Genomic DNA, 25,884 nt, shown 5'->3' on the forward strand with positions numbered 1-25,884 from the left:
TTCCTCTTATTTGTCTGAACCTTGTTACAAGCACCTACCTTTCTCCATGTGTTCATTGAAATTATTCCTAGGTAGCACTCTGCTGGTCTCAGTAGGTTCACACAGAACGAGTAAAGTCCACTTTGCTTTTTCCCGATGTCTATTTCAGTTTCCAGGTTCCTGGGGTTTTTTTCAGTGTGAACTGATTGTGTCTGTATAAGGAAAATTACTGGGGCATTCAGACACACACGAACGTTCTGGCACTGTATCCCAGTGTACTGAATAAAGAACAGTCTGGACTCAAGTACTGCTTTCAGCCCTGGAAATTGATTGAAATGTGAGTCTCAATCAGCATTTCCTGATACAGGTACAATCTGATCATTGATGTGGGAGAAAACTAGGATAAGCATGCCCACTTCTATCACGAAGCAGCAGGAATGTACTTAGCTACTAAATAAAAAAAGCAATCTATTTGCACCTCTGGAAATTGCTAAAGTCTTAGGAACAGTAAACCTTCCTTTCAAAATGTTGTTTTGCTTTTTCTTCTACCCAAGGAGGGGGATAAGGAAATGTAAAGTACTACATTACTCATGTCCTTCAGTATATTTTTAATGAATTTTTGCAGGTGTCATGCATGACTGACTGCAATGCATTTGAAATACACAAAAGGCAGCAGTTATCTTTAAACCATTTCTTGGGTTAAATGTGATAAGCAAGAAGAAAGAGGTATTTAATAAATAAATAAATACATATTTTTCAACTACCGGGCATTGTTTTAGGAAGATCTCCTAACTCTACAAGAAGTCTGTCAAAAATTGAGGTCTCTGCTTTTTAGCCTCCTCTACATGGATCAAAGTTAGGGAAATAACTAGTGTGGTGTCCAGAGTCTTTTCTTCAGCATTTTTAGCTCTGCCTCTGCAGAGAATTCCTGTCCATATTGAATTTCTTTGATGTTTTGTGACACTTGCTGCCTTGCTGTGTTTTCTGCCTCCTCTGGAGTCTCTATGGGATTAGAGATCACGTGCTACCTTAGCTTAGTGTTCTTGACCTTTTTTAGGTGATTGACATCGCTGAATGATTACAGCAAAGCAGCAAATATCCATGAGCTGTGTTATGTTAATTTCAAGGAGAAAATAATGTTATTTGAGATGAGTAATCTGGGCTATGTCTTTCTGCTGAGTAAATGTAGAAGACCTGCCTGTAGTGAGTCATGATTCCTTTCCCATTTGTTCTGGTTAGTGCACATTTCTGCTGTGCTCTCCCCCTTCTAAATGCTTTACTGTGCTTTGATCCTGTTAGCCCACATAGCTAAGAGACCTAAATATTTTGGGCTTGATCAGCAACATAAAATTCATCAGGCTTCAAGGCAGCAGGCACGCAATATGTACCTTCTTATGTATTTAAAAAAATAAAACAGAAGAAATGAAAGCAACCTACGATACCAGCAATACATTTATGATGTGAGCATGTAAAGTGGTGTAGGGATTTTGTGCTCTTGCTTACATAGTATTTTATTGTTTTTTCAATTTTTTTGTCTTCTTCGTTTTTTATTCATTGAATTTCCCACAAGAATTCTGTCAAGGTTTGGCTCATAAATAGGAATGAGTTTGTTAAAGTTCTTGTACACACAAAGCAAACAGCAACTTTACCAAATGTTCAATCCGAAGAGGTCCGTGTGTCTCTTTTTATTACTGTTTTGGAAGACATTTAACAGAACACCTGTCTGGCTTTAATGAAAATTCACGTAAAAAGATGCAAATTCGATGGAAAAAAAAAATCTGGCACTGCATCATAAGGACTTCAGTACTGGAATTTCTTCCTGTATCAAGGGGTTGCGTATCTGTGATGCTTAATCATCTTTATTCAAGTCAATATTGTTAAGACTATTAACATTAGAATAATCAATATTATGTAACTTCAAAATTATCATAAGAATGATACCATTAATGCTATTAAGGATATTTATATTGTTGTTATAACATAGTTCCTTTCTCAAAGACACCTTTTTTTTCACCTGTAGGCCATCGAACATTGTTCATTGGGGTTCATGTGCCACTGGGTGGAAGAAAAAGTCACCGACGCCATCGGCACCGTGGGCATAAACACAGAAAGAGAGACAGAGAACGAGACTCAGGATTAGAAGATGGGAGAGAATCTCCTCCTTTTGGTAAGACAAATTTTATTTTTGGATAGGTCTTTAAGTAATAAATGTCAGCATGATTGTGCATAATCTGTCCTGTTATCACTTGGGCATGATTAGCAGCAGGGTTTTGGAGAATCCACCAGAGCCTCTGCTGGTGATTCGTTCCTTTGAACAAATCCACTGAGGGGCAGCAGCCAGTGGCAGTCAATACATGAGAAGGCTCAGTAGCTTCCAGCACTGAAGGAGCACTGTGGGAGCTGTTCCTAAGTGTTCTCACTAAGACAGACTGCAGCCACCACTGAGGGGGAAAGTGCTTGATGGCACCAACTGCCCTCAGGGTGGGCTCTGGAGTGTCTGTCCCTAAAATGTAACATGGAAGAGCCATGGTCCTTTACAATTAGTTTTGTAATGATATTGATGCTGCTGAAGCTGCAGTGTTTTATGAGATTCAAACCACAATCTAGGTTGTGTTTACCTTTTTTCTAATATGACACTGTAAATGTGCCATTGTAAAATGAATCTGCTAACTGTGGACTTGAGGAAAAAGCAGGGAAAAATACCTTTCAGTAAACAAACCTATATGAAACTCCTAAAGTTCTCAAAATTTTAAGTTAGAAAACATCACAGAGAAGAGAAGAAGGTAGTCATTAATAAATTAGCCAAGCTTTGTCTCGAAACATGAGAATATTACATGCTGTTCAAAAATAGAAAGTGCATGTGATGAAATATCCAAGGCTATGAAAAGTGTTTAAAATATAATGGAAGCATGTGTAGAAAACAATTTGCTAGTGTGTTCTTAAGTCATTAGGGAAACGTACCAGTGTAATACAGGGTACAGAATAGTGATTATAATAAGACTTTCCTTTAATCAGAAGTTTGTATTATGTATGTGGAAAGCTTTTGAGCAAGTATATGGTAAGTGGTGATGGTTAGAGCTTGGAATTCTCAAATCTTGCACAATGGTTTATTATCCTGAGAGTAAAAAAAGTCAAGACTTTTTCAAACTTAGCAGATACAAGTTGTGTATTTTGAAACTGAACAGAGAAGAAAAAATTGGCTGTGGTGGTTCTGTCTGGAATGGATTTCAAAGACCCAATACTGTATTGAAACCAGTTTCTTGGAAAAAAACAAAGTTCATAAATTATTAAAACAGTTTTCAAAAAGAATATGCATATATACATATAAAGTCAGATTAAAAAGAAACAATTGAAAGTTACATTAGCCAAGAAGTGAGATATCTTGAACTATGAAACAGTGTCTTCTGTTGAGTCATCTGGTTTTATTTAAGTGCCAGCATGTGACACATTTTGGCTGAGAACTTAGCTCTGTTCTTGCAACTTCTGGAGACCTAGGCTTGTGTCCTTCTTAATGTCAAAAGTAAAAAAATAAAACAAATTAACTGGCTGAATCTGTTCTTAATAGTCTTTGACATTTGTGCATAGAATAAAATGCAATGTACAACATAATTCTGTGTTAGGTAAATCAGCCTATGGTCAAAGGATCTCTGAGGGTGAAATAGCAGTACTATGAAAAAAGATAGTCTTGAAGTAGATTTGTAGCTTGATGTTCATTGCCCTTGTCCTCTGGTGTACCTCAAGAAATGAGTAGAGATCTGCAGTTTTTGAAGTCACAATTTCACTTTTAAAGGTATTATAGTTACCAATTCAAGGGTGTGTGTAAGTGGTGTCACTTGACAGACAAGTTACAAAATACCTTTAAAATACCACTTACACACACCCAATTCAAGGGTGTGTGTAAGTGGTGTCACTTGACAGACAAGTTACAGGCCAGAAACATGGAAATCTTTTCTGGATTCGGACTGCTGAAAATATTCTTCAAAGTGCTTGGTTGATAGCAATTCAAAGAATCCAAAGATAGAACCACAAATCTGGAAATATCTAGTCTTTTCACCCTGAATGATTATTTGAATAGTAAATTTTGAGAGTTTGCCCCTTTCTCTATCTGACTCCTGGAAGCTGGGCCAGTGAAACAGATTTTGAGCTTTGACATTGGTCCATCCAGGCAGAAATGTGGCATTCTATAGACAAGAGTGAAAGGGATTTGCATAATCAAGGCACATCTTAAAATGCTACAGTGATGGTGAGTTTAAGCACGTACAGAACAGGCAGACAAAATAATACAGAGATCAATAGTAGTCTATATACACCTCCTTCTTTCACTGTGGTTTTTCCTTACAGGAGTTACAGACAACTTGCTGTGCTGCCTGGGGCGAAGCATTGCCTTCAGAGAGAATATAAGCATGATTTTTCTATGCTTTATTTGCACAGAGGGAGCAACAGATACTTCCCACACTAAATCTGAACCTACTAAACCTCAGAACAGCTTTTTAGCTGTTCTTTCCCATGACTACAAGTTTCCAACAGTAACCAGAACTGAAGGAAGCTTGAGGGAAGATAAGTACGCTTCCTTTTTTGATGCATAACTCAATATGAGGGACTGTATTACCTGAGAGAGTAGATCCAAACTAGTCCCTTAATTTATAAATCATTCTGATTTAATTGAGCAAGCAGAAATACTTAGCTCCATCTTTCTATTGACACCTTCTAATGCTTTTCTGCCAAACAGTAGAACGCTGTATGCTTGGGAACTGTGAGGGAGGAGGGGAAATCAAAAAACATTTTGATGAGCAGGTGCAAGAAGAAAAGATGGAGAAAATAAGCACTGTGAGACCAACTGATGGAAAACAATCTTTGAAGTAAGTCAGAAAAATACATAAGGATTTTTATGATACAAGAGAATAAATTAGCAGTGTTTTGAAGGAGTGAAGTATGAAAGGAGATATAACAAAAGCAAACCACTGAATAGAGATTCTGGAACAAGTAAAGACCTAAAATATTCAGACATGAAGTGCTCCACAGTGCTCAGTTAACCCAGCATGGGATAAAGCATTATTTTCTGTCATAACCGATAACTGTATAGATTATAACTTTATCTGTGCAGCAGCATCACGTGCAGCCCTTGCTCTGCTGTCGCTGCTCCAGGGAGCTGTGCAGTGCACCTTGTGCTGTGGGGCTCTGTGGGCCCATGCAGAGTCACAGGTGCCACCTGATTCCTGTTCAGTTAAAAACAATTCCTTTAAGTGTGTATTGGCATGGGTAGAAAACATCTCTAGTCAGTGTAATGACAATAGGGAGAAGCTTCCTGGTAATCCCTTTGAATTCTGGCTGGGAAAACTGTACCAGCTATTTTCTGGGAAGGCTTCTGCAGAGAATAGATTTTTTTTTAGAACATTCTGACAGTGGCTCATTAGCTTTTTATTTTTTATCTCCTACTGTCATTTTTCAAAAATAACTGAAATGTTCTCAGTGTACAGATTCAGAGATAACTCCAGATTAGACAAATAATATGCAGAATATGTACTTAGTGGGATGAAAGAGAGTCCTGTCATTTAGGGGCACAGATCAGTTACTCAGGTTTGGATTTTGTTTTCCCTACACCTGATTCTTGCTCTCTCTCTGTTGTCTCTTAATGAGATGAGGTTGTAAAAGGTGTTTCCATTTTGCAATAATGATGTGCCTGTAATAGCACAATTTACAGATTTTATGGTTTGCACATTGGGAGAGTTTTTTGGGTAGTAAAAATTGTAAGCTAAGTGATTTGTAGGTTTTCACCATCTTATCTCTTAAGTTTCTTCTTTTTGAAGAGAAAGAGAAATTCAGTGAATTTATCTACTCTAGTTAAAAATGCAGTAGTGCTATTTGTTTTACTGGAGAGGTTTACTGTTCTCAGCTGAAATGCTGTTGTTGTAATTAAGGCCGCAATTTCATTTCAGCCTTAAGCTCCCCTTCTCCACAGTTTTCCTTCTGGGGTAAAGTATTGTGACTGCTTGGGAATTAAATTAGGGAATTGATGCAAATGAAAAATCATTTGATAAAAAAAAAAGCTCTTTCTAGCCTGGGGCATCTCCTTGGTGCTGCTTATGAGAGCAATGGGTGCCAGCCCTGTGAGCTGCAGGGCCACGAGGCTCCAACAGTGCCTTGAGTCATGGTGGCACTGAAAGCCTGGTGCAGATTTCCCTTTGGCTGGCGGGGTGGCTCTTGCTTGTGTGCATTTGGATTTTAGTGGCAGTTTTCTGTGGCTTTTTTGGTGTCTGTTTGCCTGTAGCCAATGAAACAGCTTTTTAGTACTCATGAGTTAAAGATATTTAATAGCTGTTTTAAAATTGTGGAATATGAAGACTTTGGCTCTGTCTTTAAGGACAGGTTTTGTTCAGGGTTAAAGTGAACACAGCTGTGAGAGCTGGGGTTTGATTACAGCCTCATGTGTGTCCTGTATGAGTAGACACTGTTGAAGCTTGTGGAAGGTTTGGTTTGTTCTTTTAAGAAACTGGATTTAGTAATCCCTAGTTTTAAAGAGGCTTAAATTTGTAATTCATGGACGTGGCAAGGGGAGCAGCCCTGGAGGTGAGCCTGACACAGGACTGCACACACAGCTCAGGAAAGGCTCTGAAGGCAATGCAGGCAAAAATGTGAGTTGCAAAGTGGGGCTTCTTTTGCTTAGTAGAGGGACCTGAAGAAAGTAAATCTAAAAGACTCAGCTGGGTATATTTGGTACCTAAACTCAAGTGCTGAATGGTCATTAGTGGGGTAAATTTAATTATTTGTAGAGTATGGCTGTTAAGAGACAGAATTCACCTACTCTTAACTATAGGCTTGTATGATGAATGATGAACTCAGAAATTTAAATCTCTGGGCAGCTGTAGCACAGATTGCTGCAAATCTGGATTAAAATAATGTATCATAACTGCAGTTTTAAGAATCTAGCAAAAAAAAAAAAAAGGATAATTAAAGCTTAGGAATTGTCCATATTGTCAGATCCAAAAGATATGATTATTTGCCGTGGCCCTGGGTTGATGGAAATAATTCATGTCAAGAAAATGCTGGGATAGTTCCCTGAAGCAGATTGTACCTGCAGGAATAAAGTGCCAGAGCATAACCAAGGGAATACTTTCTCCCAACCCAACATGTGATTTCTAAGGTCTGTGAAGAGACTTTCAGAAGTGTCCTGTATGGATGTTGGTTGTTTCATGTGGGCTTTAGTAATGCAAATTTAGTTTAAACTTTTAATAAAACTTTTCTAATTAATAAAATTGAATTTAAGATACTTACCTTTACTGATTGCTGAGCTAAGGGCAGGGTCCAATCTGCAAAGGAAGGAGGTTAGGGGAGAGTCCCCATCCACCACTTCTGTGGTGAGTGCAATCAGGATGATGAATTTTTGTGTCTGAAATGATCCTTTCTGTTCTCTGCTCCTGTGAATTTTCCATCTCCCCTTGTCTTGTGAGGGATTGTTATTAATGTCAACTGTGTTACACTTGTGGACTCCCAGTCTGCTGTTTGTCATGTGCAGTGAGTAATACAAAAATAGTTTGCATATTTAATATTATTTTAATGTATCTGTACAAGAGCACAAAGCACGGATTAAATCTTGTATATGTTGCTTACTATCTTATGTGAATTTCTGTAATGAAAGTTTTAATTTAATAGTTACCATGTTTTCTAAGGGTGAAAAAGTAATCTCATTCATCTGCTGATCCCAGTAAGAAGTATTTGCCTACTAATTCTACCCTTAAATGCAGGCTTGACAGGCTGAGAAATACAGGGAGTGTTACTAGAAATTAATTTTTGCACTCTTTCTAGAGTTAATCAAGAACAGAGGACAGGATTTAGATACATATTATATGTAGTGAAAGCTATATTTCTGCTTGTGATATCACCTGATGGATGGTGTGCAGTTCTGCCTGGTGGCAGGGAGGTTTGTCCCAGTGAAATCCTGGCACTCACTGAGGAGGTGTGGGTTACTCTGACTGGTGTAGTGGAACAGAATATTTGCTGGGCTGAATTTACGTCAAGGGACTGAGAATGATCCTCCTTTGTTACCCCAGAGCAAGTCTTGATTTTACTTTGTTCCCTTAGGCAAGAGGGAGCAGCCCTGACCCAGAGTTGTGGTTGCACTTAGGGATGTTCTGAATGGAGGAAATGCCAGTTATGATTCCTTTTCACTTGTGTTTTGCAAGGTGGGATGGTGTTGTGGGACGCTCTTTACCACTACCTGTGCTCAGCACTGTTCCAGGGTGCAGCTCTTTGTTTCCCTCTGGGAATTAGGTTATTAGAAACTCTGACCTTCAAATCTCTTTTGGTATGTCTGTGCCCACATCTTGCATTTGTTTTAGGGTTATTGATGCCTGTACAAGGTGTCATAACATAGATAAATATATCAGGTTTCTGCAGGGTCACTCCCTTTCTGCAGCACTGAGTCCCACTTTGAATTTGTGTGTACAACAATAGCTTAATGGCCAAGTCTTAATTTTTACCCTTTTATTAGACCAGTGGAATTAGCCAGATTTTTACATGTGGAATACTCAGAATTTGCATGCAACGAATTTGAGGTATCAGAGGTAGTTTGGATGCAAGTGCTGCATTTATGAAATGAGCACAAGCCTAGAGAAACCCAGGGATAAAAGAGAGGGGCTGGTGGAGCCACAGCAATCACAAAGCTGCTTCAGGTTTCCTGACTGAGACTGCTCATTAGCCAAGTAGGAGTGCTTGTTGATGGTACCCCAGCTCCTGTTGTGCGCTAGGCTTTCTGCACAGTTTTAGCTGGTCGTGGAGGATTTCCTGAATTAGTAATGAACAAGTTACTTGGGAGAATCATCAGCTGCTTATTGCAAAATTTTAAATCATGTTGCTTCTGATAACTTTGATATAAAACAACTACAGTGATAGAAATATTATATTGTTCTCATTACTTTTTAGAAATAGCAATAATAGTATGAAGGAATTTTTTTTTATGCTGGCTGTGCTACTTGAAGTAGGGATAGACAAAAATAATATTCAAGCCAATTTCTGTTTGCCTAGATGGCAGAAAACATTGTGTCCTAGTTTACAAATATTATGCTTCTGCACTGAGGATTAAGTTATCACAGTCTGACAGTTAGAAATTGAAGTATTCTTCCATACTGATTTTGAATCACGTATTACTAACTTTCTACATAACACATTAATGACATATTTGGTATTTATTACTCCTATGAATATGAACCAAATCTATCTGGCATTGCTCATGAATAGTCCTGTTAATTCAGTTTTATAAGTGGAACCCATAGATCTGTTGTTTTTACTAGAATTTTCCTATTGTTTATGTTTTTTAGGGTTTTCTCCTTGAAATAAAATTATTGTATCATAAACAAATGATAACTTTTTTCAGTTTCAACTTGTTGTCTGAAAATGAAGCTGTGACTTGCAGGTTTCAAATATCAGTAGAAATCATATCAGTAAAGAAAGACAGAATCTAGCAGCTTTTTTTTACTGCTTTGTTAACAAGGAAGAAGATAATTTTGTGCATATTTTGTCATTTCTGTAAATGTGGTGCTTAGGGGTGTGGTTTGGTGGTGGACTTGGCAGTGCGTGGTCCCGATGATGTTAGATGTCTTTTCATCCTGAAAGATTCTGGTTCTCTGTTGTCAGTCAGTTAGCTTGTTACACAGAAGACCCAGTAAGAGCAAATTACTGCAGTGAGGTGATTCCTTGTTACTGCTCACCTGACTTCAGGAGGTTTCTGATCCTCTGCTTTTCCTCCCACACTGAAAGCATGTACTTGCATGAGGATCATAACTGTCACAGAGCTGCAGCTCTGCTGTGCCACACTGCTCATTTATTACTTAACAGTAGCAGTTGCTGTAAATCAGTTCTAGTGCTGATTTTATCAAGAGTACAGGATGTTCCTGGCAATGCTTATTCTCAGATTCTAGCTGCAGTCCAGCCCTCTACCAAAGTAGCTTGTTTTCCATGTTCTGTTAGTAGTCATATGCACTAATCCTTTCTAAGTTCATATCTCACTGAATTTTGTCCTTCTGGAAATTAGTTTTAAAAAGTTGCACACGTCTTAACTAGAATGTACTTTCTGGTCTCAGATTTAAAGAAAAAATAGAACTTTTTTAAACAGAAAAGAGACTGAACAGTAAGAGAGATGAGAAAGCAAAGAAAGGTTGAAATGGAGGAGTTTCTTGCTGTTCTTCAGTGATTCACCAAATGTAATTTCTTTAGCTGTACCCCTTGCAGTTCCATCCTCTGGTTCTTTGTAGTACCCGAGTCCAAACATCTCTTCTTTCTCTCCTGTATTTCTCCTTGGGTTTAATTTCCTTGCTTTGTGAAGGAATAAATAGGCTTTACTGCACTAGATCTTTACACTCTGTTAAAGCAAATAGACCTCAGGTGAAAATTGTCATGTCTTGTTTGTGTTTCATTGCTGTAGCAAGCTTAGTACTGCTATCAGAAAAATACCTCTATTGTTGAATTTAATTTTCTGTGTCAGTGGCCCATTTAATTTATTTGGATCAGAGCTGTGTTTTCTCTTTAATTAGCATTCAATGGGTGCTATCATCTCATTTTCTCCCAAGTCCAAAGAGCTTTAGGACCCTGTCCAGTGATGCTCTTTGCTGTTAGATGGGACACCGTAGCTTGTCTTACAAATATGTTATAGAGCTGAACTTCATTTAGACAATGTTCAAGGAATCACTGAGCTGTTCTGCTGGATAATCAGTTTTTCAGCTGACTGGCAGCCTGGCCTCTCTCAGCTCTCACAAAAGACTTTTGGTCCCTTTCAGAAATCTAAAATACATTACCAGAAAAAGCAGTTATGCATTGCTAGAGAGGCTACGCTTCATCAGAGTTTGTTCATTTGAGATTTGCATTTAAATAAGCAACTAGGATGTAGGATTTTTTTAATAGAGCACTTGAGCTGTGAACATTCAATATATATGTACTTTAAGATGCTCTGTGAATTTTTTGAGTGAAAAAAACAATAGTATGTCTTCAAAAATATATTTAGCCATCTGCACTGAAAGGTTACGAAGAAAATTAATCAGTAACAGTATTGAAAAGGGAAGACAGGAAGAATAAAATGAGGAAGCTGGGACAGATTAAGAAGTTGTGTGTCTCAAGCAGCCTAACCAAGTAGAAAGAGTTAACAAAGGGGCAAGTACCCTGGTAGGTTCCAGTCGGACTGCCGAGGCCAGGATAGTCTCAGCGGAGGCTCAGATTTGGTCCGATCTCCCAAGGCGTTCCCAGCTGCAGGCAGCCAAGCAAGCTCAAGTGATTTCAGCTCTTAGTGATTATCAGCTCTGTGTGATTATCAGCTCTTTTGGCTTGCTTGTGGCCGTGGCAGCAGACTCAGGGAGAGAGAGGAGATGCGCTGTGTAAGGTTCCGCTGTGTAAGGTTCCGCAGGATTCTTTATTGGGGTGTCCCACGAAGGTTCTCAGTGACAGCTCTTCTACCAAACCAGGCAGAATTTGGGGTTTTTATACCCTACAGAGGTTTTGGAAACTGTCCAATAGAAAGGGTCAGGGGAAAGTGACCTATAGGCTTACAGGGAGATAAGCAGGGTCCGAAAGGCGGCAGAGAGGGGCTTCTAAGGCCCAGTCATCGTGACTTGGCATTTCCTAGCTCAGGCTTCTGACCGCCAAGGAGGCCTTGCAGGCCCTGGGCCTGCTACCCTGCTAAGGGTCAAGTCTGCAATTGTGTATTTACATTAGGCAGGTTCCATTTGGTTTATTTCTCCTACAGCAAAGATTTCACATTTATTATTCTTATCTTTATGACCTGAGCTAGATCTGCAGATGTAGACTTATGAAGTGGCAAAGTAGATTTTTCTGACACTGGAGTAAAAGACTTTTATCAGTTTTATTTAGCTTTATCTGTGCTGCCTTTCTGTGTGTCTTTTTTTTTTTTTCCCCCCCCTGGGAGTTGCCATTCCCGCATCCAACACACCCTGTTTCTATATATCAGGTTAAATCTTTGGAGGAGTTTTTTGAAAAGTGGACTTGACAACTACAGTAAATGAAGAGATCTCAATCTGAATGTGTTTGTGTGTAAATTAATGCTCTTACAGCAGAATTGTAAATTCTTTTGTGTTGCAGTAAGTGATATGCATGAAAACATCTGGATGATCTCATAAAATTTGTTTTCTCAGGGCAAAAAGCTGGTGGTTTGGACTTGATATTTTTATTTTTCTCCAGATACCCCATCACAAAGGGTGCAGTTTATTCTTGGAACGGAAGATGATGATGAGGAACACATTCCTCATGATCTCTTCACTGAGCTTGATGAGATCTGTTGGCGTGAAGGAGAGGATGCAGAGTGGAGGGAGACAGCAAGGTGAGCATTTTTATAACTTAAAAATTATCCATAGGTATTGGTTGCTGGTGTATTGGGGAATGATTTCAAAGCTGTAGCAAGCTCAGGGACAGATTTAAGATATAAAACTTAAATAAACCCATAATTTTAATCCTTAGTCTGTTAGTATTACAACAGCATTCGTCATTTTCCAGAGCCAAATATGTCATTTGGATTTATGAGTATAGGTCAGAGGGAACACTGATGGAAAAAAAAAATATAATGTAAATATACCATATATATGAATTAAAATAATTGGGTGAGTTCATATTTTATATTCTAGTTTAAAGATTCTTTCAAACTTCATATTTGGTTTGAATCCTCAAGAAACTGATAAGGGAACCATTATAAAAAGATGAAAGCAAGGAATGAGATTACTTTTGGAGTAATAGAACTTTTACATATTCTAAATCTCCATGAACAGTTTGAAAATGAGTATTCATTTTTGGATTATTTTATTTGTGCAAAATTAGTGGGAAAGACATTTCAATTGCATTTCTGCTCTGAAAAAAAATAATACTGGTACAGAACTTTTCTTTTAATTAGATTTTTTTTTCCTTGAGCATTTAAATGGGAGATAGTTTGCTTAGTTTTGTTAAGAATTTACATTTTACAGCAATCTTTGTTTTTCATCTTGAAACCTTAGTTCTTCCTCTCCCTCTCAGTTGTTGACAGTGCTCCTCAATGGTGCCTAAAAGTCTGAGTAATATATATATATTTGGTAGAATATGAATTGCAAAATTTCTGGAAGGATTTTGTGGGTAAATATGCATGCGGGCTGTCTGACATGAACATGGCTGATAGCTTTCTTCCTAATTTTACTGCAAATTTCTGCTTTCCCAGAGGGCCAAAAAATTTTCTATGACCTTCCCTTCCATTACCTGTTCATAGGCAGCATAGACAGATGGTAAATATAGATTTTTATATGTAGAAAATTCTCATATGGGGATTGTGCTGCACAAGGAAGGTAGTAGTGTTCTTAAATAATCTTATTAATATTCAGAGAGAGAAAATCTAATCAAGGTAATCATCTGCAATGTTCTCATACTGATTGGGAATACATAGAACTTCTCTTGGAGGGGTATCAACTTCTATTGAAATGAAAAAGTAAAAATCACTGCGTGTTATGTTATTTTTTAAGCAGGGAAATAGCAACTTCTTTAGATCAACTTAAAAAAAAATCCCTTTGCAAATTATTAAAGAATTGTGTTTCTGAAAATTATAGCAATTTCTGTCAGCAAGTGGTTCAGATGAAGGTAGAATTCAAAAAGAGTAGGTGAAATAAATTTCTGTTTTGGTTGATCTGTTTAATGTACACCCTTCTCAACTGTTGTTGTGAAATGAAGAATTAAAAAAGTTTAATAGAAACGAGATTGTTGAAAAAAAGCAAGACAAAAACAGTGAAGAAAATGACATTTTTGGATCTCAGAAAATACAAGAGTGACATAATGGGTAACTGTAAAATTTTCATTAGCTTTAGCAGTAAGATGGAAAGAAAGGAAGGCTGGGGCTGCTGTGTGGAAAGAACTGGTCAAGATAAATGGTCTTTTTCAGTTTGGATCCCCAGATTTCTGACTGCATTTGACATGGGGTGGCTGATTAGAAAAGGAGATGGCAAGGAAATGATCAAATTCAAAATGAAGATAAGACTTAAAGTGCTTCTCTGTGCAAATAAGAGGGTGCAATGATTTCCATCCCAGAAAGGAGAAAAAACATGTATTTAATGGGTAGGGCAATTCCTGTCTCTCTGTGAGTCTGTCAGGTGTGCTGTACTAATCCAAACACAGCAGTACCATTAAAGAAAGGATAAAAATGGTTGGGGCAAACAGAGCCCCTATAGTCCAATTTCAGAGCCATACAATTCTTGAAGGAAAGAAAATTGTAGACTTGGAGATAAGTGGAAAATTGGATAAAATGCAATACAGTGGTATGTCATGTCAAGCTAAGTTAATAATGCTCTTTAATCAGATAATTGATGTTTGTTTTTCTGGCAAAGAAAAAACAGTGGATCTAAATTTTTCTAAGCAAAGCATTTGATATGGTACAGCAGTGAGAATGTATTACTTAAACTGCATTCTAGTTTAAAAATTCTATTAGGTCAGGAACTATTTGAAGAGGTGCAACAGGCCATGCTGAGAGATTATACTATAAGTGTGGAAGGAAGTGACAGCTAACTCCTGAAGAATGAGGCTTAGTAAATAGATTTATTATTGAATTGAAAAAGGGGATTATAATAAGGAAACTTGCTGATAATAAGAAATTAGGAGGTATTACTCCTCTAGAAATAGCTAAAGGTATCATACACCAAGAGCCAAGTGGCTTTGAGTAGAGTAATAGAAATGGGATGGTGTTTAATATGCAAGATCATGTGCTTAGACATTAATACAGTGGGTCCCTGTAAATACCTGTGGTTGATGCAGGACTTCAAAATTCTGATTTGACTAAAATTATGGTGTGGAGAAGATACAATCTGAATTCATTTATTATATGTTTTTCATCTGTGTGCAAAATGTCATTTGGAAATATTTTTAAATCTTACTGTTTGGGCTTTGGATGTAGTTTCAGGTAGAGATTAATTACATTTAATGAGAGTGATAGCACTAAGTGGTTATGTATTCATTTCACCAAGCTCTGCACTTGGTGCACCTGGACTGAAGTGTTGGGGTAACTCTGATGAAGTACATCTGTATCTTGGTATTTTCAGTTTGATTGAAAGGGCACTGGACTTTTCTGTTCCAGGATCTGGTTTAGACTGTCCTATGCATGGAATTAGTTAGTGAGCAGAATGGAATGAATAACTTGGTTATGTTGATATAGGGATAAATGTTTTTTTTTCTCCATCAATTGATTTCAAGCCAGAATAAACACATACTTTTTAAAATCAATAGTCATTCTTACAGTAGTTTTTGTATGTGGCCCAGCTGTACAGTTGTGCATTCTCTATGGAGATGATGCATAGTTTCTATTCTGGAAAAAAAATTTCTGGTAAGTTTGTGGAGAAACGTGTTGAAGTGTAAGAGTTGGATTTATTTTATACACCCAAACAAGGTGTATACACCTGCAAGGTACAGGTGTTGGGAAAGCAATTCATGTGTCATGGCTGGAAAGTGGCACCTGATTTGTAGCAAGTTTTACCCAGACTTTTGGGACTCATTTATCTGCTAGCATCAGCCAAAAATATCTGGAAAATATCACTGTCTTTATGGAGCAGAAGAAATTGTGTAGTAAGGAGGAAAATATAAAGAACCTTGGAACCAGGAGGAAAGTGCTTAAGCTTAAATTTCAATGCACAGTTAGGAAAATAAACTCGTGTCCATAGTTTAGAAAGTAAATTGTTAAGAGTGACTAGAAAATGAATGGATTAGGGAGAGTTAGGTAGTATAATGCATTTTCCCTGGATCAAAACTTTCTTCCAAAGAAAGTGGGTCACAAGAAACATGTTTCTCAGTCCTGCTTTTTTACTGACATGCTTGTGTTCTTTGGTTGGTTTTCAAATTGGGGTGGGCAGGCACAAGCTCATGTGGAAATTGATACAGATTGAAATATTACATGAAAACCATTAACTGTTGAGCAGGTTGTGAGTATGTACTCCATCTCTCTGCTGCACACATAACACACTACAAAATAGATAAAATACAGTCACCCACTTCATATTGTGCAGAAAATGCAGTAGCTGTGTCCAAAATGAAGCATATGCACTCTTTTATTGATGCCTGAGAAAGTGATGAAGATTGCTATAGAAGGTAGGACATATACATAAGGTGTGTGTATGTACACACCCTAGCCTGAGTAATATTTTTCCTATAGTGACATGCCTAGCTGATACTCTTGTTGGCATGTTTTTTTCTAGCAAGCATTCTGTCAGAGGAACTAAACTGTGTTATCAATAGACCTATGCCAGTCTACCAGTAAAAGAAAGCTGTAAGGATGAAAGTGCTCTTCCATGCAATCAGACACAACAGAGATAGCTCCAGATATGTTCCAGTCGCAGGGGATGTGTGTGACATGAGCTCAATAGGGGCTGATGGTGTTCCCCTAGAAACTAAGAAAGGCTTAGGTATGATCTGTCAATCATACCAATTTAAGGGGTTAAACTGCAAACGTAGATATATTGAAATTTGTCTATGAGAAACTAAAAGGAGTACGAAATTGGCAAACTGGGATTTATGCCTGAATTTGGATTTCAAAGCCATTTCTGTCATGGAGCCTTGCTCATGAATTCAGAGGATTGATCAAATGGTATTATGATTTTTAAAACCACTGAATACTTAGAATTGAAAGACTGCATAAGATTAGAGTTGTTTTGTTTACTGCTACTGTTTCTTATTTGATATGTTAAATAAGGATTATCTGACATAACAGGAATAATTCTGAAAAGATAGGTGATAAACAGTATCATGATGTTCCCTCGATGAAATTAGTAAACTTATGATATGCTTATTAAAATCAAAATAAAAATTTATTCCAAACATAGAATGCTCCCAGCTGGACTTGATTTAATTCAATGTTCTGGCTTGTTGGCTCATTGAGTAACAATGTATGGTAATGTGTTTAAACACCTAAGTTTCAGCAACAGTAGGAAATGGGGTGCAACTCATACAATTATACTATTGCAGTTCATGGGAACTCAGATAGATGATCACAATGGTAAGTCTAATTATTTGAGTAGTAGCAATAGTTTCCTATGGATTTTTATGCACCAATGTGTAAGCATTAATGTCTGACACTATAAACACTAATTACAGCTGTTTTAACGATTTAGACTTCTCTGTGTCGCTAGTTTGTTATTACAAGCTCTGATAATAAGCCTGCCTCTGTCCAGTCATCTGTCTTAGACTTTTAAGAGCATGCTTGTATTTTATTGCTCTTTTAAAATCTGTTTACAACTGATCAGTAGATTTAAATTGGGAAATATCAAGGACAGACTGCAGCAGCATAATCAGATAAGCAGTGTTGAAGACTGACTTACATGAACAAAAGGTAATGACAGTATGAGGTTTCTGATGATATTTTGTCAAACTGTGTGCTTGGATCATTGTTTTTAGAATATATGGAGCACAATTTTAAATTTTTTTCTGAATCAGCATAAAAGATATAACAAGCTAAGCATAGAAACAATAAGATATATAATAACACTAATAATAACACGTATTAACAGAAATAATTAAGAATACTCAAACATAAGGATCTTATAAATTAAAAACATACACTAAAATGGAGGTATGAGAAGATAAAAATGCAGGTATTTTGCAGAGTCTTGGGAGACAGTTTAAACAGGACAATAAATGCACCATATTTGTGATGCTGTGGATACAAATAGGTACTGCATATTTTTCAGCTTGGAAACAAGAGTGCCAAGAGTAAGATAGGAGCAGCCTCTTCTTAGGGAGTTCACGTGTAACTGCAAAATGAAAAACAATTTAAGAACTATTTTTTCTTCTCACATGCTTCTTCCCTGAGTTGTTGTAGGCCTCCCTTTAAAAGTATAGCTGCATTTCATGGGGAGAAGTGAAGTTTAACAAACATGTTAAATCATGTTTGATGTCCCTTTGGACATAGTTTTGAAAATTTATTTGGAAAATTTCATTTGCATATGCAAATTCAATTTCATGATTCAGCTTTGTGGAAGCAAATTTTTGTGCTGTGTCCTCCTTGCTGCTTCTCTGGAGGAATGCAAAGGTGGAGGGGATGGGCTGGGAAGAGAAAACAGAATGCAGCAAAGGGAGTGGGGAACAGGTCTGATGAAGAGGAAAGAGTTCTCGTGGGCAAAGACAAAGTAGAGAAACTGGCCAGTTTGCTCACAGAGGAAATGGAGGGAAAATGTTTAGGTACAAAGAGGAGGAGAGGGCTAGACATAGGAGACTGGAGATTTTGAAGGACCCAAGGAGTTGAGGCAAATTGTCTCTATAAATAATGAGAGAATGATTAGAAGGCAGCTGGGACAGTTCCAAGAAATGGAATGCATCAGGAAAGGAGCAGATGTACTGACGTGAGTGGGTCAGTGAAGTGGTGGCTGCTTGCAGGATGGCAGCAAAAGGGGAAGAACTTATTACACAAGGACTGAAAGGAGAAAAATGTCTAAAATGTGGGAACACTTGATTATTTTACAAGTAGGAGCAGAGCTAGACAGGTGGCCCAGGAAAAGAAGAGGACAGCTGTGATAGCTGCTTTGCTGGGCTGTGAGGCTTGGTAAAACTGGAAATTTTTCAGCCTTAAAGGTCTTAAGGCTTTAAATTTCCCTGCTGTCTGGAAATGTGTGAAGATGCTGTCCAGGTGTGAGGCTCTGCTTGACTTCTCTTCTGCCGTGTCCATATAAAAGAGCTGAGAGCTGTGGAGTCAAGCAATTCAGGCATGTGCTGTGCTTGCAGCTGCTCAAACCTTGCTAGGCTGGTGGGCTGCAGGGCTCCACACAGCAACATCACTGTGTGATTTCTCAGATGTTTGTTTGTTTGTTTGTTTAATATTCTTTTAACATTTCAACTGCAATATTTATCAGTAGAGAATTCAGTCTCAAGCAGGTTCACCTGGCTGGATGGTAAGAAAATACTTGATCCTTTCATGCCAGTTTCACATATCCTTTTACATGACTGAAGTTTCTCTAGACTCCTTTTCATACCACTTGTTATTCTATCACAGAAATATTGTATGCAAAGAATTAGTCAAAGTGCTTGTAGAGTGCAAAGATAATTGCTTAATATACTTCTTTCTTAATCTCTGTGGTCAGAACTTAAATTCAAAAATGATATAATACAGCATTATTAAAGAAGTAGGCAGTGGAAGTTTCTCATATTTCCTAAAAAGGAAGAATGAAGTGAGGTCTAAAAACATGCTTAACATCTTTGTCTGTACTTTCAGCATTCCTAGAAGTAATTAAGTTTTCATTTCTTATGCACAATGGAGTTATAAAATTGATTGTTTGTATAGGTGGTTGAAGTTTGAAGAAGATGTAGAGGATGGTGGAGAGAGGTGGAGCAAACCCTATGTTGCCACACTGTCACTTCATAGCTTGTTTGAGCTGAGGAGCTGCATCCTGAATGGCACAGTTCTTTTGGACATGAGAGCTAACTCCATAGAAGAAATTGCAGGTATGTATCAATGTTTCATGTATTGGTTATGTAAATTATTTAATAAAAACTAAATGCTTACCAAGAAAGTTATTGCATAATAATCAGTTCAGTTTAGAAATTCCTAGGAAATATTTTTCTCAGTGTACTAGAAAAGAAACGTCTGGCACAGTTAGTAAATATTCTATTTATATTTTCTATGTGGAACCTGCTGCTTCAAGAATCAATTTTTTTTAAATAAAGAAGAAAATTAAAATGGAAGCAAGAGGGCAGTTTGGATGGATTTAATTAGCGCTGGCATGTTCTCTGCTTGTGCCATGCTGCCTCATGTGAATGAGGCGTGTGCTAACTTCCACAAACTTAATATAGTGCTATGCTAATTGCAGGCAATCTAGTTTAAACCCCCCCCCCCCCAAAATATATGGAAGTATTTATGGCAATTAAATTACATGAAAACAGATAAGTCTCTGAGTTGAGAATGAAATCAGGAGTAACGATACAGTGTAAGTTTTTAAAAGAAATTTTAGGTACATTAACTTAAGATAAAGTTGAATGCATTTTTTTCCAATAGAAGTTTATTTGGCAGTTGCAATTCTAGAGCTTGTGTGAGCTTCTGAGCAAGACAAAACATAATGGGTGGGTCTTCTCTCCCAAAAGTATAAGTGAGATTGAGACTAAATGCCATTTCCTGCTTTCCTGGGGTTTCTCTTAAAGACTGTAACTGGTTTTGGAAAGATACAAAAGACAAAGTAATAAAATTTTCTAACACTCAAGATTATCAAGAAACTGCTTTGTGAATTATATATAAATCTATGTAAGCCCCATATAAAATTAATTTTGCTTATTTAAATTGTAGGGGAGATATTGTTTGGTGGGCTATATTTAACAGTGGAATTAAAATTGGCTCAGATTGTGGTAGCTGCTTTTTAAATTTACTTTTCCCAAATTGTTTATGTCAAATTGATGCAAGATATCATTAATATAAATCTACAGAAACTTGTGTGGGTTTCTACTCTGTGCTGAGATCTGCTTCTTCCATGACTCATAGTCTGAATTAGACCTTCAAAATTTATCTTGATAAAGATAAAAGATAAACATGAAGAATAAAGCAGCTCATTTGAAAGAACAAAGGTGTCTATCAGTATGCTGCTTTATTACTTATTTATAAATAATTAAGGACTACTTTGGTCAGCTCCTTAATGGTCTTGTATCATTTTTTTGCTTAAATAGTCCACTGGGTTTTTCAATCTTGAGCTTTACTTTTTTAATCCAGAAATCACTCAGTTTAGTCTGTAGTCAGCTAAGAGAGCCCTTCCAGAATTGTTTCTTTTAGTAGGTAAAAAAGTAAGGATGAATGCAAAAAAACCCCAACTTCAGGGAACATCCTTTTTTTCCCTGTTTCTGAAAGATACTGTATATTTTCCAATATAATGAGACCCCAATTAATTACTGTTTATAATCTCAATCCTTAGTTGTACTGATTTTGTTTCTAATAAGGTGGCCAAGGATTTGAGCATTTGTAATAGTAATGTTGAAACTCACCACAGGTGTAAGTTGTTCTTCAGCAGAGGATTTGGGGAGTTACCCTCACGCTATGATAAGTCAGCTAGTTGTGGCTTATCTTGGTTTGTTGATTAGGAAAACCTATTCTGAGAAGAGGCTTTAGGATGACTTTGATTAAATGGAATGTACCATTTTAATTTAAAAGGTATCTGTTGTTGTGGCAGATTTGGATGCAGTTTATTTGTTTTATTATTTGCTTGAAGTGGTAGGCATCCCTTTCTGATAATGTGACCTGACACATGAGAAGGTTTGCATGAGCTGTGCTTGGTTTTCGAGAGAAGATTATATTTTTCCTCCTCTGCAGATTCAATAAGCAATGAACTATTCTTTTTTTTAAAAGCTTTGCAGCAGGTGCTTCAGGCAAGTGAATCATTCTGTAAATTACGCACATTCTGTCAGGTTTCTTTGAAGAGATTTTTTTTTTTTTCTATTTTCTCCAGAAATAAAGTTGCTCCGGTTGCTTTTCTCTGTTGATATTATTTGTGCAATTATTTTCTCTGTTAATATTACTTGTAGCAATTCTGTTTAACTTTTCTTCAATCAAGTCCCTTTGTAATTTGTTAACTTTACTGCTATACTTTACTTTACTGTGTAAGTCCTGGTCTCCAGTGACCAGACAATGTTGCCTAGAGTGTGGCACACAGTAGGCAGCACTGCAAGAAGGGAAGACGATGGTAGTGGTAAAAAGCACACCACTAAGGTCTGTGTGCTGGGGATCTTAGAAATGTGATAATTCCAAATGATATGACAAATAATTCTTTTTACTTAAAAATGACTGCTGGACTTGAAGATTAGGCAGGACTGATACCTCTCAATGTGCCAGTTTTGCATCATGGAAGTGATGCCACACTCAGGAAATCCTTTATTGTTTGTTCCAGCCAGTTGCATATACTATGCTGGTAGTTAGAATCCTACTTATCTTGTGCTATAGAAGGCAAATGCTCTTTTCACCAGGAACTGTTGTGTATTCCAGTTGTATCTGACAGTCCTGACACTTTAGAATTTAAGGAAATGGTTGCTCTCACCTCTTGACTTCAAATTTTTTTTCAGCATTCAGCTCTTGTTATTTGGCTTGCTATACATCCTCATGCCAGGCTTGTCCAACAGTCCTGGTGATCACTTTTGCTTTTCTTTCCCTGTTACTGTGTACACCACCTCTAGGAGAGTTTGTGAAAACTGGTTATGCCCTACGGTTTTAAGGGGCACTCCTGAATTAAATTTGATTATTGTGCTTCTGATTCATAGTTTAACATTATGATTTTTTAATGCAATCTTTTGATAATTTTACTACATTGCTATAATGCATCATCTTTTGAGAACAAATACATTATTTGTGCACATGTACTTTCCTCTTACTTGCCTCTGTTAGTGAGAAATGTGTGCTGTGTATTTATTGGTGATGTCTTGCTATCTGGGCTATATTCCAATATCAAATTACATTGCTATTAATGCATTACCAGTCTTCATATCATTGAAAGAGGTGTACTTAAACTTTATTTCTAAATTGAAACTAAGAATTCCTATTTGTTTCACTCAAGGCTTTTAATCTATAAACACTTACTCACTAATGCATTAAACTCTTAGCACTTAGGCCTTGAGAATTTCTATTATTAAAGTATGTATTTTAAAACTTTAATGGGCTTGTGGTAAAATGTACAGATGAAAACCATCTTTTGTAATGTTTGCATGGTTTGCAGGACCATGTATTTTGTATTTTATCCCTAGAAACACTGACAGTTCTGCATAAAAATATTTTGGTACTGTTTATGTGGTGAGAATTTTAAAATCATCCTCTATTCCAGCATGTCCATTCTCTATTAGGTCTTTTTCATTCCAACTGTCATATATAAAAATTACTTCATCTACAAGATTGTGTATTTCTTTGGACAGACACACAATTTTCCTTGCTGCAAAAGAGCTTATTTATACCTATGGTGCTGAATTCACAGACAGCATCTTATTATAATAGAGACTTCTGAGATGAATTTCCAACACTGTCATCATACATCAGAACAGCATGTTCCTGAATTTCTCAAATTGTTCTTAATTTTTGTAAGATGGATTTTGCGTCTCTGGCAAGGAGCTCAGTTCCTCTGCTGAACTTTATCCTGTTTAAAAATGCAATTTTTATTACACATATTTTGGGGGAGTTATTACTATTTCTAATACGTGACGTTATTTTTTCATATGTCTTTGCACTGACTCCTGTATCAGTAAGTTAGCACTCCATGCACAAGGAATTCCTTTGAACATTATGTAGTAATATTTCATCGATCACTTCTGTATAGAACATATGCTAAAAGGAAGTCTGAAAAATCTATGTAATCAAAACAGTTTATTTTGGAGCTTGTCTCTTGAGGATGTATTTGCCAGAATCTGGCGGTACCATTAGAGAGCAGCTTCACTGTGTTGTTCAAGTTGGCAGATGAAAATGTTCTCTTTTGATATTTTCATTTAGTTCCTTTGAAACCATGTAGATTCTCAGATTACCATCTGGTTTTTTGATTATAACCACTGAATGAACCCAAAAGGTTCCTCTATTTAACATATGATGCCATTTTCTGTTGTTTGGTTCAAAAACTATTCAGTCCAGCCTTTAATGGCAATACTTTCTTTCCAGCATGAGCCATAGAACTTGCATATATCTTGTAGTTGTGCAGTGTTCTGCGAACAAATGTCAAACCTTGTCAAATACAAACTGTGTCCTCACAGTGGAGCTTTGGCTACTTGCACATACTTGAAATATTCCCATTTATTTTAAATGGTTTTATTGTAATAATGGTTTCTTTTTAAAATTAAGTTTGAATCTACCCTTCCTTTCCAATCCCAGGATCTGACTATTTTTTTCCCAAGATCTGACTATTTTTTCCCAAGCAGTCCTTTGTATGTTCCTCACGACTGAATTTTCAATCTGTGTAACAGCTTAATCTTGTGATTGAGGTCACCAGACTCTGTGCTCAGCAACTCAGGGCATTACATCCCAAGTGTGCAATTTTATTGATTTCGTTAATATCATGTTAAGCTTTCAATCTGAACAAGTCTTCTTTTACCTTTGTTTGCTTTAAGCTATATTATTCCATAATAACCACATATCTTAACTGGTTCAAGTTGAGATTTTATTTCACTGGAACCTTTTGTTTCATCTGCAGCACTCACATTGTGTTATGTTTCTGACAGTGCTTTTATGGTACATTTAACTTTTATTACAAACACTGTAATAAAGCGTGGGATTGCCTGTGAGTAATCTGCTTCTCTGTTTGACCCTACACCTGTCTTTTGTTCAGCTTTCACCTTCTCACTTACCCAGGTTCCTGCATTTGTTTGCTTTATTTTCAGCTTAGCATGTGGCAATAACCTCTGCAGAGAAACTGTCAGGTTTTGCTCCTTTGTCTGCGGGTAAATTGTAGATCTCCTTCCAACTTCTAAGTAGCGCTGTCTTTTTGTGTTGTTGTTTTGTGTTTTCCCGTGATAGCCACAACTGTAGGAATCTTTTTTAGATTGCACAAGTCAATCTTTGCTTGCAAAATTTATTTTTATGAGGCATTCACTGTGCCTGCAGTTCTGAACTGCAAGCCGGGAATTTTGGCCTTGTCTCTGCAATTTACGGTCTTGTGAAATACCGGCTCTTGTTTCTCAGTAAAATTACATACTGTTATTTTAAAAAGCAGACATTTTTCATTCTTTCCTTTTCAAGTACTATATACTTGAATATTTGAACAAAAGCATTTCAGATAAAGCTGGAAATAGAATCTGTGTCTCGAAACACTGGAGTGCTCTGCCCTCTTGGATGAGCTGCTAAATCTGCCAGCTTAGATACAATGGTGATTATAAACAAACTGAACGATGTAAATGGGTCTTGGTTCACAAGTGCAGCCCATGAATCCTGATTGTTGGGTTTGTATTGCTCCTCCTTTCTTACTCACAAGGGAAGGATATATGTGGGTTCCTCTTTAGAGACCCATCAAGATAAAGGATGGTGTTCCACCTGAATGTCTTCCATAAAGCAATGCATTAGGGTTGCTTGGTTTCTTCGTCCCTGTCTTTAAGGGCAACGACCACAAGCCAGAAAAACTGTGGCTGTTAAATTAGGTTTTGTAGTCAGCTATCACTGCAATCGTGATGCACATAAAAGCCTGTGTGTTTTACATTTTGTCATTAATCTCTAATTTTGTCCTACAACTGTACAGTTATAAAATTTGAAAGTCTGAATACCAGCACCTTTGCTGGTATACACTGAATTCAGTTTCTTCTGTAAACTGTCAGTGCTAACCTACATCAGGAGAACATGAGCCCAGTAATTTCTTTTTGGACTTCACAGGTTTTTTGATAGAAATCCAGTATGTTTTCTATAAATTTATTCTATGTTTCACCTGAGCATTCTGTGTGTTGTTGCACATGAGGTGATGAGCACACTGTGAACCTGGTGCAGTGGGGAGCGAGCTCTCGCCATGCTTGAGAGCCTCCTTTTTGTCCATTTTCCTGGACCTGTGGGATCTCCACGTGGGTCTGGCCACGTCTCTGTAGAAAGCTACAGTGTGTAACAGACACCTCCAGAGTGAGTGGAAGCAGCCAGCCTGCTTTTGCATCCTTGCCGACTCTAGAGGTGGGACAGATGGAATTTTCTCTGCTGGGCCACACATGAGCCATGCTGCATTTGAACTGATACAAATTGTCTGCACCCCAGTGCTGTAATTCACAGCCTGGGTAAATTGTTCACAGGTGGTGATGAGTTACAGCTCAGTTACTGTAATAGCTTGTTAAAGTACTCACATTGCTCACATTTACTCACAAAATTAATTTTATACAGCTGATGTATTGCAACTGAGTGTGAATGGAGAAAACATTCTTGAAATATATGAAACCACGAGTTTCTTTGAATTCTTTTAAATGACCAGGTCAGGGAGAATATCTGTCTTTAACAGCTTGAAAAAATGATTTCGT

General features: G+C 37.2%; 1 protein-coding gene across 1 annotated transcript in view; it reads left to right on the plus strand.

The window, feature by feature from the left end:
• SLC4A10 (solute carrier family 4 member 10) overlaps positions 1–25,884 on the plus strand; it is a 112,934-nt gene that overhangs the window by 32,549 nt on the left and 54,501 nt on the right. The window contains exons 3-5 of the mRNA XM_041403572.1: positions 2,000–2,146; positions 12,160–12,298; positions 19,241–19,401. Of these exons, the coding sequence (XP_041259506.1) occupies positions 2,000–2,146; positions 12,160–12,298; positions 19,241–19,401 (447 nt within the window). The remainder of the gene's footprint in view (positions 1–1,999; positions 2,147–12,159; positions 12,299–19,240; positions 19,402–25,884) is intronic.

The sequence above is a fragment of the Onychostruthus taczanowskii genome, unplaced genomic scaffold (genome assembly GCF_017590055.1).
Source record: "Onychostruthus taczanowskii isolate IOZ18803 unplaced genomic scaffold, ASM1759005v1 scaffold20, whole genome shotgun sequence".
In the NCBI taxonomy this organism is placed as follows: Eukaryota; Metazoa; Chordata; class Aves; order Passeriformes; family Passeridae; genus Onychostruthus; species Onychostruthus taczanowskii.